Here is a 14,467-nt window from a genome sequence, read left to right on the forward strand (position 1 = left end):
AGACAGAAGTATTTGGAAAATGCTATTGTACTGTTGAAGTCTGTGCCTTAGAATGGCCTTAAAATTTCTGAGAGTGCATTCTTACAACCTAGTTTGCACCAGCGCAGGTGATAGAAGTTTTGTTATCAAAGTCAAAAGTAGAAGGCAATGTTCTTGGGTGCCAGGAGAGCTTTCTGAGAAGCTGTGGAATCCTTGTGTAAATCCCAATCCCTTATCTCGCTTCCCATGCTCCCAGCCTAGCTCATTGTTCATTTTTCCAAAGGTATAGACAGAGAATGACTGGAAATCTTTGTGCTCCAACAGTAACTGGCCAATACAAAGGGCCACATAAGTGCTGATTAAATTAGTTTGATAGATCTGGTGGCTTTCACTAACCATAATAATACAGAGCTTTCATACTAGCTGGTTTTTTTTTTTCCTCTGCTGAGGGACAGTAACAGGCAGCAAAGTGAGAGAGTGTTTGAAAACTGCTACAGCTTTTATCATCCTGCCTAAGGCTACAATGCTTGAAGCCTGTCTTGAGCTCATGCTGACACAGGACACAGTCTTGTCCCTGTTCTTTGTCCTATTTTTTGTACTGCCACTAGTGTTTGTCAGAAACTAACCCTTTTATTCATTTTTGTTATTTTTTCCTCTTTTTCTTTTTTCCTCCATCCTCCTTCCTTTTTCCTTCTTTTTTTCTTTTTCTCCCTCTCCCTCTCTCTTTCTCTTTTTTCTTTTCTCTTTTTTTTTTTTAGGGCTATGTCAATTTGCAAGAATACATTTTCAGAAGGGGGGGGAATCGGCGTGCAGCAGTACTGATTTAGATCAATCATATCACAATATATTTGCATCCTAAAAGTTCACTGCTTCTCAAGTGAGAATTTTTGCAAGTGCAGGCTAGCCTGATTTAAACTCTCTGAACATAGCTGTTCTGCACCTTCACTCATAACTTTTGACTTATAGTCAACTGGGGTGAATGTAAGAGTTTTTCTAAGTGGTATGACTATTTCTTCCTCTTAGATACAACCATATGTGAATGGAGCGCTGTATAGCATTCTTACCATCCCTTCTGTCCGAGAAGAAGCCAGAGCAATGGTAAGAAGTGTTGTATGCATAGCACAAAGATCAAGGCATATGCCACATATGGTATGCACACAGGTACCTGTTGAGCAGTGCGCAGCAGGGCTGTGAGGTAGGAGGCATGGCATTTCAGAAGGGAATTCACAAGAGGCCCTCCACCCTTGGTATTCAGGCAGGTGTGAACGTATGTCTCAAACGCTTTTGCCATACTTGCTGGTCTTTTCCCAGAAGTGGAGCCCCAGCAGTATGAAGGATTCTATCTAAATTATAAATTAAAGGTGTTATTTTAGAATAGTGTTGTCCATCTAGAATTTCATAGACTGGATGTGACCCAGGAGATGCTTTCAGCTGACTTGCTACTTCTTCCCCTTATTTAACTCATGCTGCACCAGTGAATAGCCACTAAGAGGATGAGTTCCTCTTGCTGCTTTTGTTTCTGCCTTAGACATGGTTAGCTGGGGAAGGCAGCAGGAGGAAGGTTTTAGCAGAACTAGGAATTGATCTCCTGTGAAAGTTAGTCTAATGGTAATGAATGTGTTTTGACTTCTGGATTTGAGGAAGCTGTTCCTGGGATAGCAGTGTATCTTTATATCTTAAGGATTAACCTAGAGAGTTACATCTGACAACAATTATGTCTGCATTTTACCTCACAAAGCACAGAGGATTGGAAGGCATCTTAAATGATTAAAGACACAACATCAAACCTGTAAGGGGCCACAAAGAGAGAAGCTGGGTTTAAGAGGTCAAAGTTGGTCCTGCTTTTTACTTTCCTTCTCTGAACCTTGCACTGTTGTATCTGTGAATGCAAATTTGCCCTTTTCTGTTGACTACTGTGTACTGAGTTCAGAAGGCAGAAGCGGCAGATCTATTGTAAAAATTTGCTGTTCATCACGGATACTTCGTATTTAAACCTAGAAGCAATCTAGACAGCATATTTATTTTGGTTTTGGGAAGTGTATGGACAAAATGGAGTGCTTAGAGCTGGACACGGTGGTTTGTTTCACACTACCTTTGTTTTTCCTGACAAAACAATGGCTTTTTAGCTAATAAAACTCTGTCACTATGGTCACATGAAATACTGATCTAGCAATGTTTTCCACTACTTCCAGGGAATGGAAGAAATTCTGCACTGCTTTATCAAGGAAGGAAATGCAGAGATGATCCGACAGATTGAATTTATTATCAAGCAGCTCAATTCAGGTCAGAAGAACAGATGCAGCTATCTGAGCTGTAAATCTTTCACAAAAGCCATAAGAAAGCTCATGTTTTTACTTGGCGTTGAAACTCTCAAAGAATAACAGTAGTGTGATGGTCTGAGAGAGGGTTAATAGTGTATGTCCAGATTTGAATGTCAGATGCATTTTAAAATTTCCTTTTGTGTTACAATTAGAAAGAAGAAATAAAAGGCTAAGTAGGTGTCAATTCCAAAGTTTTGGGACTCTAAATAGAATGACCTTGACTGTTTTCTGTCATTACTGTGAGGCCACTAGCATGAGAGACTGCTCTCAACTGCAGAAATAAACAGGTGATACAATTTGTAAAGCAGGATTTAGGGACTAGATCTGTCTCTGCTCACCTCTTGCTCTGTTAAGAAATATAGCTTTGTTAATCTGAAATGGCTTATCCTGAACAGGGGGCAGAGACCATCCTTTTTGGAGAGTGTGTTGATGGGTCTGAGGAGTTGTAGATGCTTTGTTAATACAGACAAGTATGAGGAGGTGGAATATTTATTTTATGTTCCCTGTGGCTGAAAGGAAGGCTGAAGAAAGAGAAAGCAAATAATGAAAAGGAGGTGAATTCTGATTAAATCTTTCTGTACAGTAAAAATAGAACAAGTTTGACTGCTTTCTTTGGCTTTTGGAAAAAGCAGAAGACAGCATATCTTACGGTTCTAGCTTGTAAAAGAACAAATAAAGTATTTAAGCATTGTGTTGCCACTATGCAATATTTGTTCATCAGGGTTACAGAATTGCTCCTCTTCTCCTTGTGAATGGTATTTTTAAAAGGTTTTGTCTGATTAGTGAGTAAAAGTTGAGTGTACAGATTTCCAGCATAAGCCTGGCTGCTTTTTTCCTAGGGAAATGAGTTTGTCCAAAAGTTGCAATAAGTATTCTACATGACTGCTATCTTTTTACATATAAAAGCAGTATAATAGTGAAGTGTTTGTAGGGAGAAGTAGAGTCTTTTATTAACAATTAGTTGAAAAATAGACAAACTTGCAAGTGCACACACTTTCATTTAAGTCTTGTTGATAAATACACTGAGACATCATAGTGGGATTTATGAGAAAAGAACTGTTCCAGAGTGTTTCTGTTTCTGCCACTTTCTCAGATATGAATTGATTTCAGTGATTTGTAGAATGCTTTATAGGAGCAAATAATTCTAATAGTTATCTTGAAAAGAATGGGATGTCTATATGAGATGCAAGCTAAATATTAGTCTTGTAAAAGAGGGGCAATGACTAGAGATTCTTTTATGTGGTAAATATACTCTTACACCATTTTGGTTTGCTTCTTTCTAGAAGAGCCGTTAAATGATAGTATTGTGTCTGATGATGAAGAGGAAGAGGAGGATGAGGAAGTAAGTATAAAGGCCTTCTGGCACCTTTTAGAAAAATCCTTAACCTGCTAGACAGAAAATATTTGTGTCAATAAACCATGCTTTTTTTTTTTTTTTTGGTGGCTTTTGGTTTTGTTTTTTTACTTTAATTATTCTTGCATTAACAAGAATATTGGATCTGTTTCCACTACCTTTTCTTCATTTGAGTCGTACTCTTTTATTTTGGCAAGTCACCACCTCTGTGATAACTAAAGGATTATAGCTTGAAATGAGTGAAGAGATGAGATAGTGTAGCAGTAGAAATCTTGCTTTCAAGCAGACCCATTTTGGCAATAAAAATAAAGGAAGCAAATGAACCAGTTTATTACCAGGATAGTTTATGAACAGGTTGTGACTTTTTCTTAAGGTATTGTTATCTGTTCAGGGTGTGACTTCTTCTTTTGCTATTTAGAAACTTTGAAATAGATTTAATAAATTGTCTGTATGTAATGAAGGAAAACAGTAATTACAAATTAAGAAATAAGTCCCATAAGAAGAGAAAAGAAAAAAAATTGAGAAAGTAAGCATGAGAAACTATAACATAGTAAATATAAACTGTAGTAAATATAAAGCTGGGTATTTCCAGCCCTACTAATAAATGCATTTTATACCAATACTTCAGCATTTTTTAAGAAGCTGTCTTCATAGAGTAATGGGATCCCAGGTGTAGGTAACACAGTGTATGCAATCATCTAAATTAACAAGCAAAGCAAGGTGTAAATGATGTGAGGGAAGTGTTAAACCCAGTCTTCACTGGTGATGTTGCCATTGCTACCTTGCGGTAAGTGCATGGGGGGCGGGGGGTGCGTGAAAATACACTGTGTAGGCAGTTACGTGGCAGTTTTATCCGAAAGAAGTCTACCACATAGAATTTTTCTTTTATTGAAAAGTCTTACATGAGAGGTTTAAAAGAACAGCTATAGTAGATGTCCTTGGAACAGTGTCTGAACATACTTAGGTGGGTGTATATGTGCACGTACATTTATAATCATGTATTTGCCCTGAAGAAGATAGTGACATTGAGAGTTAATGATCTTTGCAAAATGTTCTTGTCTTAGAAATATTACCAGAGAACGTATTTACTGAAAACCAAGTTTTTAGACAAAATGCAAGTTTTTTTTCCTGAACCAACAAAGAATAAGACACATAAAACTTACCAAGACAGTTGCGTCCACGTTCTACTAACTTGTTGCACATTAACACAAATACTAGAGAACAGTGACAACCATGCTACAGTCTAAAACTTGCCGTGTTACTGCGGAGTGACTGAGTGCATTTTCAAGTACACGTTGAGCCTTTTATGTTTTGAAAGGAAAGAAAAATGTAAATATCCCAATTTTAACAGGTGTGGTGTGCTCTCAGCTGCCATGGGGGTGCAACACCTTGCAGGATCCAACCTTTGCCTGGCAGTGTCCAGGGAAGTTTTGCACTGGTTGTGTTATTTAGCTAGTTTCTGTGTTGTGGCACAATAGGTGGTGAACACGTGAACTAATTACCCTTGTGACTTTGCCTAAATTCAGAGCTATGTGGAAATTCTAACTTTAGAGCTACAAGGAAGTTTTATTTAACGATCGGCTCTCCCCCTTTTGTCCTAAGGGGGTACAGTAATCTTTTTTTTTTTTTTCTAATAGGATTAGATTATTGTAATTGTTTCACCTCCTGCAGTCTTGAAAAGAGTTTTCAGTAATCTTTACACTCTTCCCACCCAAAATCAATGCTTGATGTGCAAGGTGAGCTTTCGGGGGATTAATCATTATAACTTCCCTTTGTTTAATATGCTGCTTAACACCCTTTAACTGATGTTCCAAGGCTTTGAGTGTCTTAGGTGTATTGTGAGAATCCAAGGTGGTGATATTTTTGCTTGAACTCTACCATACTTTTTTGAAGGATGCTGGGTTCTGTTGGGCAAGCACAGAGATAAGGAGCTCCTTCATGAAAGGTGTGGCATTGAATTGCATGATAGTGTTGAACACTTTCATTACTTTACCTGCTCTTGGGAATGAAAGGAAGGTGAATTCTCATATTCAGTCATACCCCCTAGACAAGCTGCTGCTGCTCATGATCCCAGCTGAGGCTGCATTTTGAAATGCATTTTTACCACTAAACCATCATGTGATTAAAACAGACTTCTGTCACTTCTTATTATTTGACTCAAAAATAACAGTAGGCTTTTGAAACAAAGAAGTGTCTGATTCCAGTTTTTCATCAGTTTTGCCATTATATTAAAAAGAAAAAGTCTCATTAAGCCAATTTTAAAACTTTTTCTAGTGTAACATTAATTGTGGCATGTTCTAAATCCTTATTGCTGCTAGGAACTACAATTCTGTTCTCCTGCAAGGACGCCTGGTTTCTTAGTCCCTCAGTTTAGAAAATAGTTTATAAACAGCGTGGCAGCAAAATGCTACACAAAATGCATAATGTTGTTACTTTGTTAAATAAGCAAAGGTTTGTTGATTCACTGCCTCAGTGCTTGGAGCCCTTTTGTATTTTGGAAATGCAGTGCGTTATTGTTCTTTGATGGGGTTCTATGATAACATCTGATGTTGTGATCTGGCAACAGAAAGTTTTGGAAAACTTTATCAGAAGTCTTGCCTTTACGTAACTTTTAAACTACTACAGACTGAGTGTATTTCAGAATATGTCCATATATTGCCAATTTAGTGACATGCATTCAGACTGCTTACTGATATTATAATTTGTTGCTGATTCACTCAATACCAGTATTTATACCTTCACAACTTAAGAAAAACAGAAGGACACTCCTATGCAGACTTAGTTTGCAGGTTTTGCCCCAGCTTTGATTGTTTCCAAGAGCATGTGAAGGTTCCCCATGCTGTTACTATTACCTTTCATGTTTTTTTGCTTTTATCTGTGTCTAATTTAGAGTTGTTGAATTCTCTCTTGGCTTTGAGCAGATGTTGTGGTAGTGACTACTTTTTCCTAAACACTGGCACCAAGATGCAGTTGAGCCTGTTGGAGGATAATTCTGGGATTTCTAAGGGCATCATACACTCAGAAATTTAAGATTCTGTAATGGTGACATTGGAGCATATAAACTGAATTAAAAAAAAGTCTATGCGTATACTGTTGTTCAGAAATAAATTGGCTTTCAGATTTGTCTGCTGAGCTTTAAATTAACTAGTGTAGAGCTCAGGATGCTGGCTTCTGGAGTACGTACTCACCTTCATTATGTTAGCCATCTGGGGTGTGTTGACACACACAGTCACAGTGCATATTTTCTGGCACTTAATATTCTCTCAACTGTTCTGTTAAATACTAGCTTAATTTGTCTTCAGTATTTGATCTTTACATTTGCTTTTTATTTGACCTGGACCATCTTTAAAAGCTGCTTGTAAAAGTGAGTATGTGATATTGCAGCTCTAACTCAAAAGTTTGTAACTGAACTTGAGCTACATTAGATAACTGTACAGTGACAATTTATCAGGCACCCTCTGATTGCCTGTCACTCAGCACCTGGCAATAAAATCAGTAAACTGCAGTGTGAAAATACACTTCAGCTAGAGAGTACATCAAAAGAAAGAGAGCTTAATTGCAGACCTGATCACAGGACTTCAAGCCATTACATTAAAGGACTTTGCTGCCAATGTCTGTTGCAGCCTGTGAGCAATGGTGAACAGGGCACCAATTGTATTATTTCAGCAGTGGAATGATGGCATATCTGTCAAAGCTCTCTTTCTGTATGAGGAGGCAGAGGAGGGCCACGTTCAGGTTCAGTTACCTGGTATATTAAATAAAGTCAGGGAGCAAAGTTGGCAGGGAGAGGTGCTTCCCAGAAACCAGAAACTGGCGTTCTCTGTCTGACAAAATGTGTCAATCGGAATATTGGAAGAGGTGGAACCTCAGGAAGCCAAGGCAATCTGTGAGGAGAAGTTAAATACATCATGCATGTAGAGAGCTGGATGAAAGAGCAGGGTGATGTTCTGACTGTAATGTGTAACACTCTACTCAGTGTAGGCAGTCTTCTGTAAAGCATCCTTGAAGAAAACCGTTAGCTCTTGATGCTGCATTAACATACCATATAAAAAAAATTCCAGCAGACTATTTGTAAAGCTCATTTTTGCAACTTTTTTTTTTTTCCAAAGTACAGGATGTTGTGGAGCTTGGAGTGTGGGGGTTTTTTGTTGTGCTTGATACAGATGATTGTTGTCTACAAGTTTTTATCTGTGTTTTTCCATTATCTGGGTTATTTTTTACACCTACGCAGCTTCCCAGGTAATTAGGACCTAATTGCAATTTACCTCACCTTGGAGAGAAAGGCAGATTGAACATCTTCCTGAGGTCCTATACGGCCTTATCTTTTATGGCTTAGTGTCTAGAGAATGCATCTTTAGGGGGATGAAGGGGATTAACAATCTGGTATCTTCAAAGCCCTTACAGAAGAATGAGTTTTTTTTATTAAATCCACACACGAACAAATACATTATGGAAAAATTTTACTAAACCTTAGAACACTGTGTGGAATATTGGCAGTATTTCTGTAACTGCTTCAGTTGCTTACACTCAGGTATCTAACTTCTCTTAAGTTTAACAGCAGCATCAGAAGCACCTGCACAAGGCTGTCGGATATGACTTGGGACCTTTGGGAAGGCTTGTGCCCTTTCAGAGCCACAGTGGAAGACCAGGCAGGATATTTCAAAGTAGGACTGGATGGTGCTGTGGGCTAGTGAATTGAGCCCTTTCTGTCTATACTTTTTAGCTGTGGGCTAGTGAATTGAGCCCTTTCTGTCTATACTTTTTATCTCTGCTTGATGCCTGTGAATGAGGAGGTGATGAGCAATGACAATAACTAAATCAAAACAAAAAATTATGGTTTTTAAGCCATTTGGTACAGAGGTCATTGAACTTGAAAAAAGGCAAGCCTATAGAGCTCTGGGGAAGCCAACACCTATTTGGTCTGAGTGATGGTAGTCTCATTATTTTGCACCAAAGACTGGAATCAGGCAGCCATTTCCATTGTAGGAAATACATTCCCTGTACACACTTCAGTTGTTTTTTCCTCATGCTGTTTTTGTAGAGCACTGTCCAAGCATCCATATTCTTGGCTAATCTTTGTGGCAGAGGGTATTTCTTAATTTGGCTATTTAAAACTATTTGAGTCTAAATCTCACTAAAGCGAAACTGCTTTTCATTTTCTTTGTGCTCCGGGGCTCATCAAAGTTCAGTGGCCATTGGTTTTTAATGGAGTTTGTGCCAGGCTCTCTACATTACTATTACAATATACCTTTTTAGAATTATTCATTTACTTTTCCTGACAGTCATTTACATTTACTGCCACAACCTGTTTCAAAATCAAAGCACATTTTCTTCATCTGGGGTGGGTCTTATTTAGGGTATCTTGTGCAGCACAGGAGAGAATTCTTTTCAGTGGCAAAACACAAGCAAAAATACTATCTTCTTGTAATACTACTTTCGGTTTGCTGGAGGAGTCCCTCAAACTTTAAAATTTCTTGGCTTGTAGATCTGTAGAAGCTGCAGAACTTCCATGAAAGATGAATCACCCATAGTTATATTAGAAATAGGCACAGGAGGGTGAATTCTTGGTACTTTTCACTTGAGAATTTGATTATATTTGGGTTTTGTGGACTAAAGTCAACAGAGGATTGTTGCCGGCTTGTATGATATTTGTATCCTAAAGTACAGAAAGGGGTGGTTCTTTTCTTCTCTCAGGATTCTATAGTTTCTGGTTATATCAAAAGTTTAGGTGAGTTTGTCTTTAAGTGTCTGCTTTTTGGGTGGAAAATGCTTGTACGTTACCACGTACATGTGCAGTGCTAACAGTCATGTATCTGGACAGTACATATCATCCCAGTGACTACCGAAGTGAGAACTAAATTTGAAATGAAAAATTCTTGGAACCTGGGCTCAAATAACATGTGTGTTGCTGTTGCAGGAGGACCATGACATCATGGAGGCTGATCTGGACAAAGATGAGGTTTTGCAGCCTCAGCTGGGAGAGCTTGCAGGAGAGAAGCTGCTAACAACTGAGTACTTGGGAGTGAGTACCACTCATTAGGATCTTGGAATATATTAATTTGCTGGGTTGTTTAATTTCAGTAGTTTCATCACTTTCTAAAATCTTTTCTTCAATTTGTTGCTTGAAAAGCTGGGTTCTACCTCCATAGCAGTCCAAATCTTTCACAGTCTCTTAGCTGCTGTTCAGAAGAAGTAGAGTAAGTTTGAGAAAGGTAGCTACCCTCTCACAGGAGGTGGTCAGGCTGTGGCTTAATAATAAGCTAAAAGCAGCCTTAGGGTTCTAGTGCTACATCAGTGATTCTGTGGGCACACAAAGCAAAGTGCTGCGCAAGTTAATACTGGAACACTCTGCTGGTCTGAAATTCTTCTGAAAAAATAGTTAAAAAGTTAACTGGTCCTGCAGGCATTACACCAGATCAAGTATTGTGTGTCTTACCTCAAGCAGCAAAACCCCATTAAGTAAAAAAGCATAAAATTTGCATAAACGCCATTTAGTGTACTGTGACTAATTTGAGATAAATGTGACTGTATACATTCTGGATCCTGGAGTCCATATGTCTACCGGTGATGATGGAAATGTGACCTGAGATAAGATGTCATGGAACAGCCAACAGTGATTCCTGGGAATTTTATCTAGTGACACTAGAATGCAACTTAGTTTCTGATGCACTGTTTCTATAGAACTTTCTCTAAGGCTGCGGTTACCTATCTTTCCACTGCATTTTTTTTTCCATTTCTTTATTTCCTGTGTATCAGATAATGACTCATACTCCAAAAACCAAGAAGAAGCTGTTTCCTGGTGTCCATCAGAGTATAGATGAGCCCCTCCAGAGACCTGTGACGCCAGGTTATCACAGAACTGTGTACCTAATGTAAGTCCAAACAAATGAGACCAAGTTGGATTTTTTTAAGCTCCTTTAAAAAACAAAGCAACAAGAACAAAAAACCCAACAATGCCTGATAAATAAACCTTCCCTACCTAAAAGGGCATTGCCACTGTAATTTCTTAAAGATCATTTCAAAAAAAGAAAGGAGAGGAATATTGTAGGCAGAGAAATGTCCATTGGTTGAGGTCACATACTTGGAATAATTGAGTAAATGTTTACTGATCAGTTTGATTTAAATTTGCATTATATCCTGTGTGTTCATGGTCCTTTCATCTTCTCATATTCTATTGGTAAGTTGCATGGAGTGTCTAAAATGCCTGGGATCTTCCACTTTATAAGCAAGAAAGTACATTGCTCTGGGGAGATTTGCTACACACCCATAAGAGGACAGATTAAAAAGAAAAGGGGAGAGACAAAAATCTTGTTATGTTGTATTTCCTGCTTTGGAAGAAATGTGTTTTCCAGCGGGAGGGTCTGTGATACCTTGCTTTTGGTGTGACTGGTGTCAGAGGTAGAAGGCTGCATTGTAAATGGAATAAAGAAATCTTACAGTATAGAGCTCCTTGAATATGCTCTGCTTTCTGTTAAAACAAGTATATCTTAATCTTTTAATTTCTGAGATGATACTTCTCCTTTTCACTGTCCTGACTGAGGAAGTAAAATACCAATGAGATCTCAAATTTAAATGGTTGTTTACTTTTAGCTGCATACAGTTTTGGATTTGATCAAATCCAGGTAGCTGCGATACAGGCAGTAGTTTATTATGAGGATTTAATGTTTTCATTTCTGTAGAAACTTAAGCTGAGACCCTACAAGTCACTCTAACAAAGTATAGATAATAGTACTTAAAAGTCACACTACTGGTATAGTTAAGTACATTAAGATGAATGGGTAACCTGAAATACAACAGTGTAATGAAGTTAGAATGTAAAGGTGGTTCTTAGGAGAATGTATCAGTCCTGAAGTCTGGAGACTGTTCTGTGTCATCCCCGCTGCCACTCTTTGCTTTCATGTTCATATTTTCTATTTCTTAAAATACAATTCTTCCCCATTTTAGTGTGGAAGATCCATACAAGACAGTGGGGATTGATTTAGGCTGTAGTTACACAGGTGTAGTTGAATCTGATCAAAGCCTGCTGTTTTACATAGGGAGTGGTTGCAGCTTTATCCTGCCCATGTTTATTCCCCCCCCACTATCTTGTGCTGGTATTAGCACTCATACAAGCAGGTGATCTGACTGGGAGCCCTCCTGAGTCATCGAAATATATCTTTTTGTCAGCTGTGCCATTCATATGGGATTATATTGATTATGTTACCAGGGCCTTAGAATGGACAAGTGTAACATACCAGATCTGCGCATGGAAAAAGCCCTGGAAGACATTTCTTTTGTTTTTTTTTTCTTTTTTTTCTTTTTTTTTTTTAAAAAGCAAGATGAATGAAACGCACACTTCCAAAGCAGAAAAAGAACCTTTGGCTATCCCAGGGCAGCATTTGTCTTGTACAGTCTTGATTTTTCTTCTGAGTACTCGCCTGGGAAGAATGGCATCTGTTTGAGCGTGGCACCTACTTCTTCTGCCTGCTGTAGCCTGAATGCAGATTTGGATTTTTTACTTTGTGTCCTTTCTCACAGTGGTCAACTTTTCCACCATCGTAAGTGTCCACAGCTTTTGCAAGCCCTCTCCTTATATATTAAATGTGTGTGTGTAAGAAGAAAACAGCAACTAATTAATATAAGCTCATATTAGTAGCATAGTTAATTATCTAATCATTTTCCTGCAGTCCTCCAAAAGAACTGCAGGCCTTAAAAATCTAACCTGGCTAATACATGACCAAATATACAGTGCCACTTTACTGTGGGGTCAGTGTTACCAAGTTCAAGGCCCCACTTTCCCTGCACAGTATTTTGCCCATGGTGGGCTGGGAGACCTGGACTGATTCTGTGGAATTGGCTGTTAGGGTAGCCTTACAGCCTATTTAGAAAGTGTCGTGGTTTAACCCCAGCCAGCAGCTAAGCACCACGCAGCTGCTCACTCGCTCCCCCCCAATCCAGTGGGATGGGGGAGAAAATCAGGAAAAGAAGTAAAACTCCTGGGTTGAGATAAGAACAATTTAATAGAACAGAAAAGAAGAAACTAATAATGATAACACTAATAAAATGACAACAGTAGTAATAAAAGGATTGAAATGTACAAATGATGCGCAGGGCAATTGCTCACCACCCGCCGACCGACACCCAGCCAGTCCCCGAGCGGAGATTCCCTGCCCCCCACTTCCCAGTTCCTAAACTAGATGGGACGTCCCATGGTATGGAATACACTGTTGGCCAGTTTGGGTCAGGTGCCCTGGCTGGGCATGAGAAGCTGAAAAATCCTTGACTATAGTCTAAACACTACTGAGCAACAACTGAAAACATCAGTGTTACCAACATTCTTCACATACTGAACTCAAAACACAGCACTGTACCAGCTACTAGGAAGACAGTTAACTCTATCCCAGCTGAAACCACGACAGAAAGTATTTTTCAGGAATAAATCTTAGTTACCACTGGAGTGTCTAAGCATTACATTCCTGCTTTATAAGTGGAGAGAAGAACAAACTTGTGAAAATGAAGTGACTTTCCTATGGGAAGTCAGAAAAACAGTGGCAAACCCAGGGCAGTGGCTTTTATTTCCTGGTGCCATGTAGTGCGCTGCAATTTATGCATCAGAAATAATCTCTAAGTGATTGCGTGCCTCTTCTTTACCACCATCTACCCAGGCAGTATGTTTACTTAACAGTATCCCAGGATACCGGAGTGACGCTAGTCCTATATTTTCAAAACTTGGATCTCCTTATGAATAGCTGTGCAGCTTATGCCTGCACAAACGGCTTCAGGTCACTGCTGGATACAAATTAAAAACACCTTTCTACCATACTGGTTCTGGTAGCTTTGGGTCTAAGAGAAGTGTTAGTTTGATGGTGTGAAGCAGTCTTTACAGATTGCCTCACTGTGCAGACTAGGGAGGAAAAATGTAAACAGCAGAAATCTAATATGGTGAAAATATGTGAAAACTAATTTCCCTCCTGCTCTGGCCAAATGGTAGAAATAATATGAGCGTTTGGTGCTCCCATGTTTTAAGCAGGAAGAATGAGATACCACCCTGAATGACAAGTTTGTACTTTATATCTAACTAATTTGTGCGCAAGAAAATTGTAAATAGATGAAGACATTCTTGAACCAGATTTTACAACAGAAAAGGACAAGCTTTGATGGCTTTTATGCTATTCTGATTTTAGTATGAATTAATTTACTAAATTGAGGAAATACTCTCTCAGGAAGCCTTGCAAGAAGAAGACAATAAAAGTGACCAAATCTTAGATGCCTTAATTTGAAAGCAATAGCTGAACTGGACGAATTTCATATTTTAAATAATGATTTAAGCGGCTTGTGTTTGTATCAGATGAAATGCCATGAAAAATGTCAGACTTTTAGCCTTGTATGCAGCTTGTCTACTCACCAACAGTCCAGGACAGATGATCTGAATTATCTTAAGTTTTGGATTCAACAGAGTAGTTAAACTACATTAAACATTTGTGTAAATTCTTGCATTCAGTGTTGAAGTGAATACATCTTGTTTGAAGTTCTTCACGTGAGACTTGATGTAACATATTCCATTTTAAAAACATTGTGAAAGAAGAAGCATGATGGAGATACTGTAAGGTATCTCTGTGAGTTGTTGGTTCATACCTCCAAAAGTGGGGGGCGGACATATTTCTAGTGCTGAATAGAAGTATTCACACAGAACATTAATGCAGAATAGCCACTGCACATGTAGCAGCTATTCCATGCTAATTTTTCTATGACTTCCCAGTGCAGACAAGGCTCTAGTTACTTTAGAGGAATTGTCATGGGATCCTATATGGACAAACTCTTGCTGTTTGGAGCT

The 14,467-nt window shown here is 38.6% G+C and overlaps 1 protein-coding gene across 6 annotated transcripts in view; it reads left to right on the top strand.

Annotated features, from left to right (window-relative positions):
• The window catches only part of ARMC9 (armadillo repeat containing 9), a 72,900-nt gene that overhangs the window by 42,933 nt on the left and 15,500 nt on the right, over positions 1-14,467 (top strand). For all 6 annotated transcript variants that reach the window (XM_069792493.1, XM_069792492.1, XM_069792494.1 and 3 more), the window contains 5 exons: positions 1,003-1,077; positions 2,172-2,262; positions 3,584-3,642; positions 9,572-9,676; positions 10,411-10,526. In XM_069792493.1, the coding sequence (XP_069648594.1) occupies positions 1,003-1,077; positions 2,172-2,262; positions 3,584-3,642; positions 9,572-9,676; positions 10,411-10,526 (446 nt within the window). The remainder of the gene's footprint in view (positions 1-1,002; positions 1,078-2,171; positions 2,263-3,583; positions 3,643-9,571; positions 9,677-10,410; positions 10,527-14,467) is intronic.

This window comes from Haliaeetus albicilla, chromosome 9, assembly GCF_947461875.1.
Source record: "Haliaeetus albicilla chromosome 9, bHalAlb1.1, whole genome shotgun sequence".
Lineage (NCBI taxonomy): Eukaryota > Metazoa > Chordata > Aves > Accipitriformes > Accipitridae > Haliaeetus > Haliaeetus albicilla.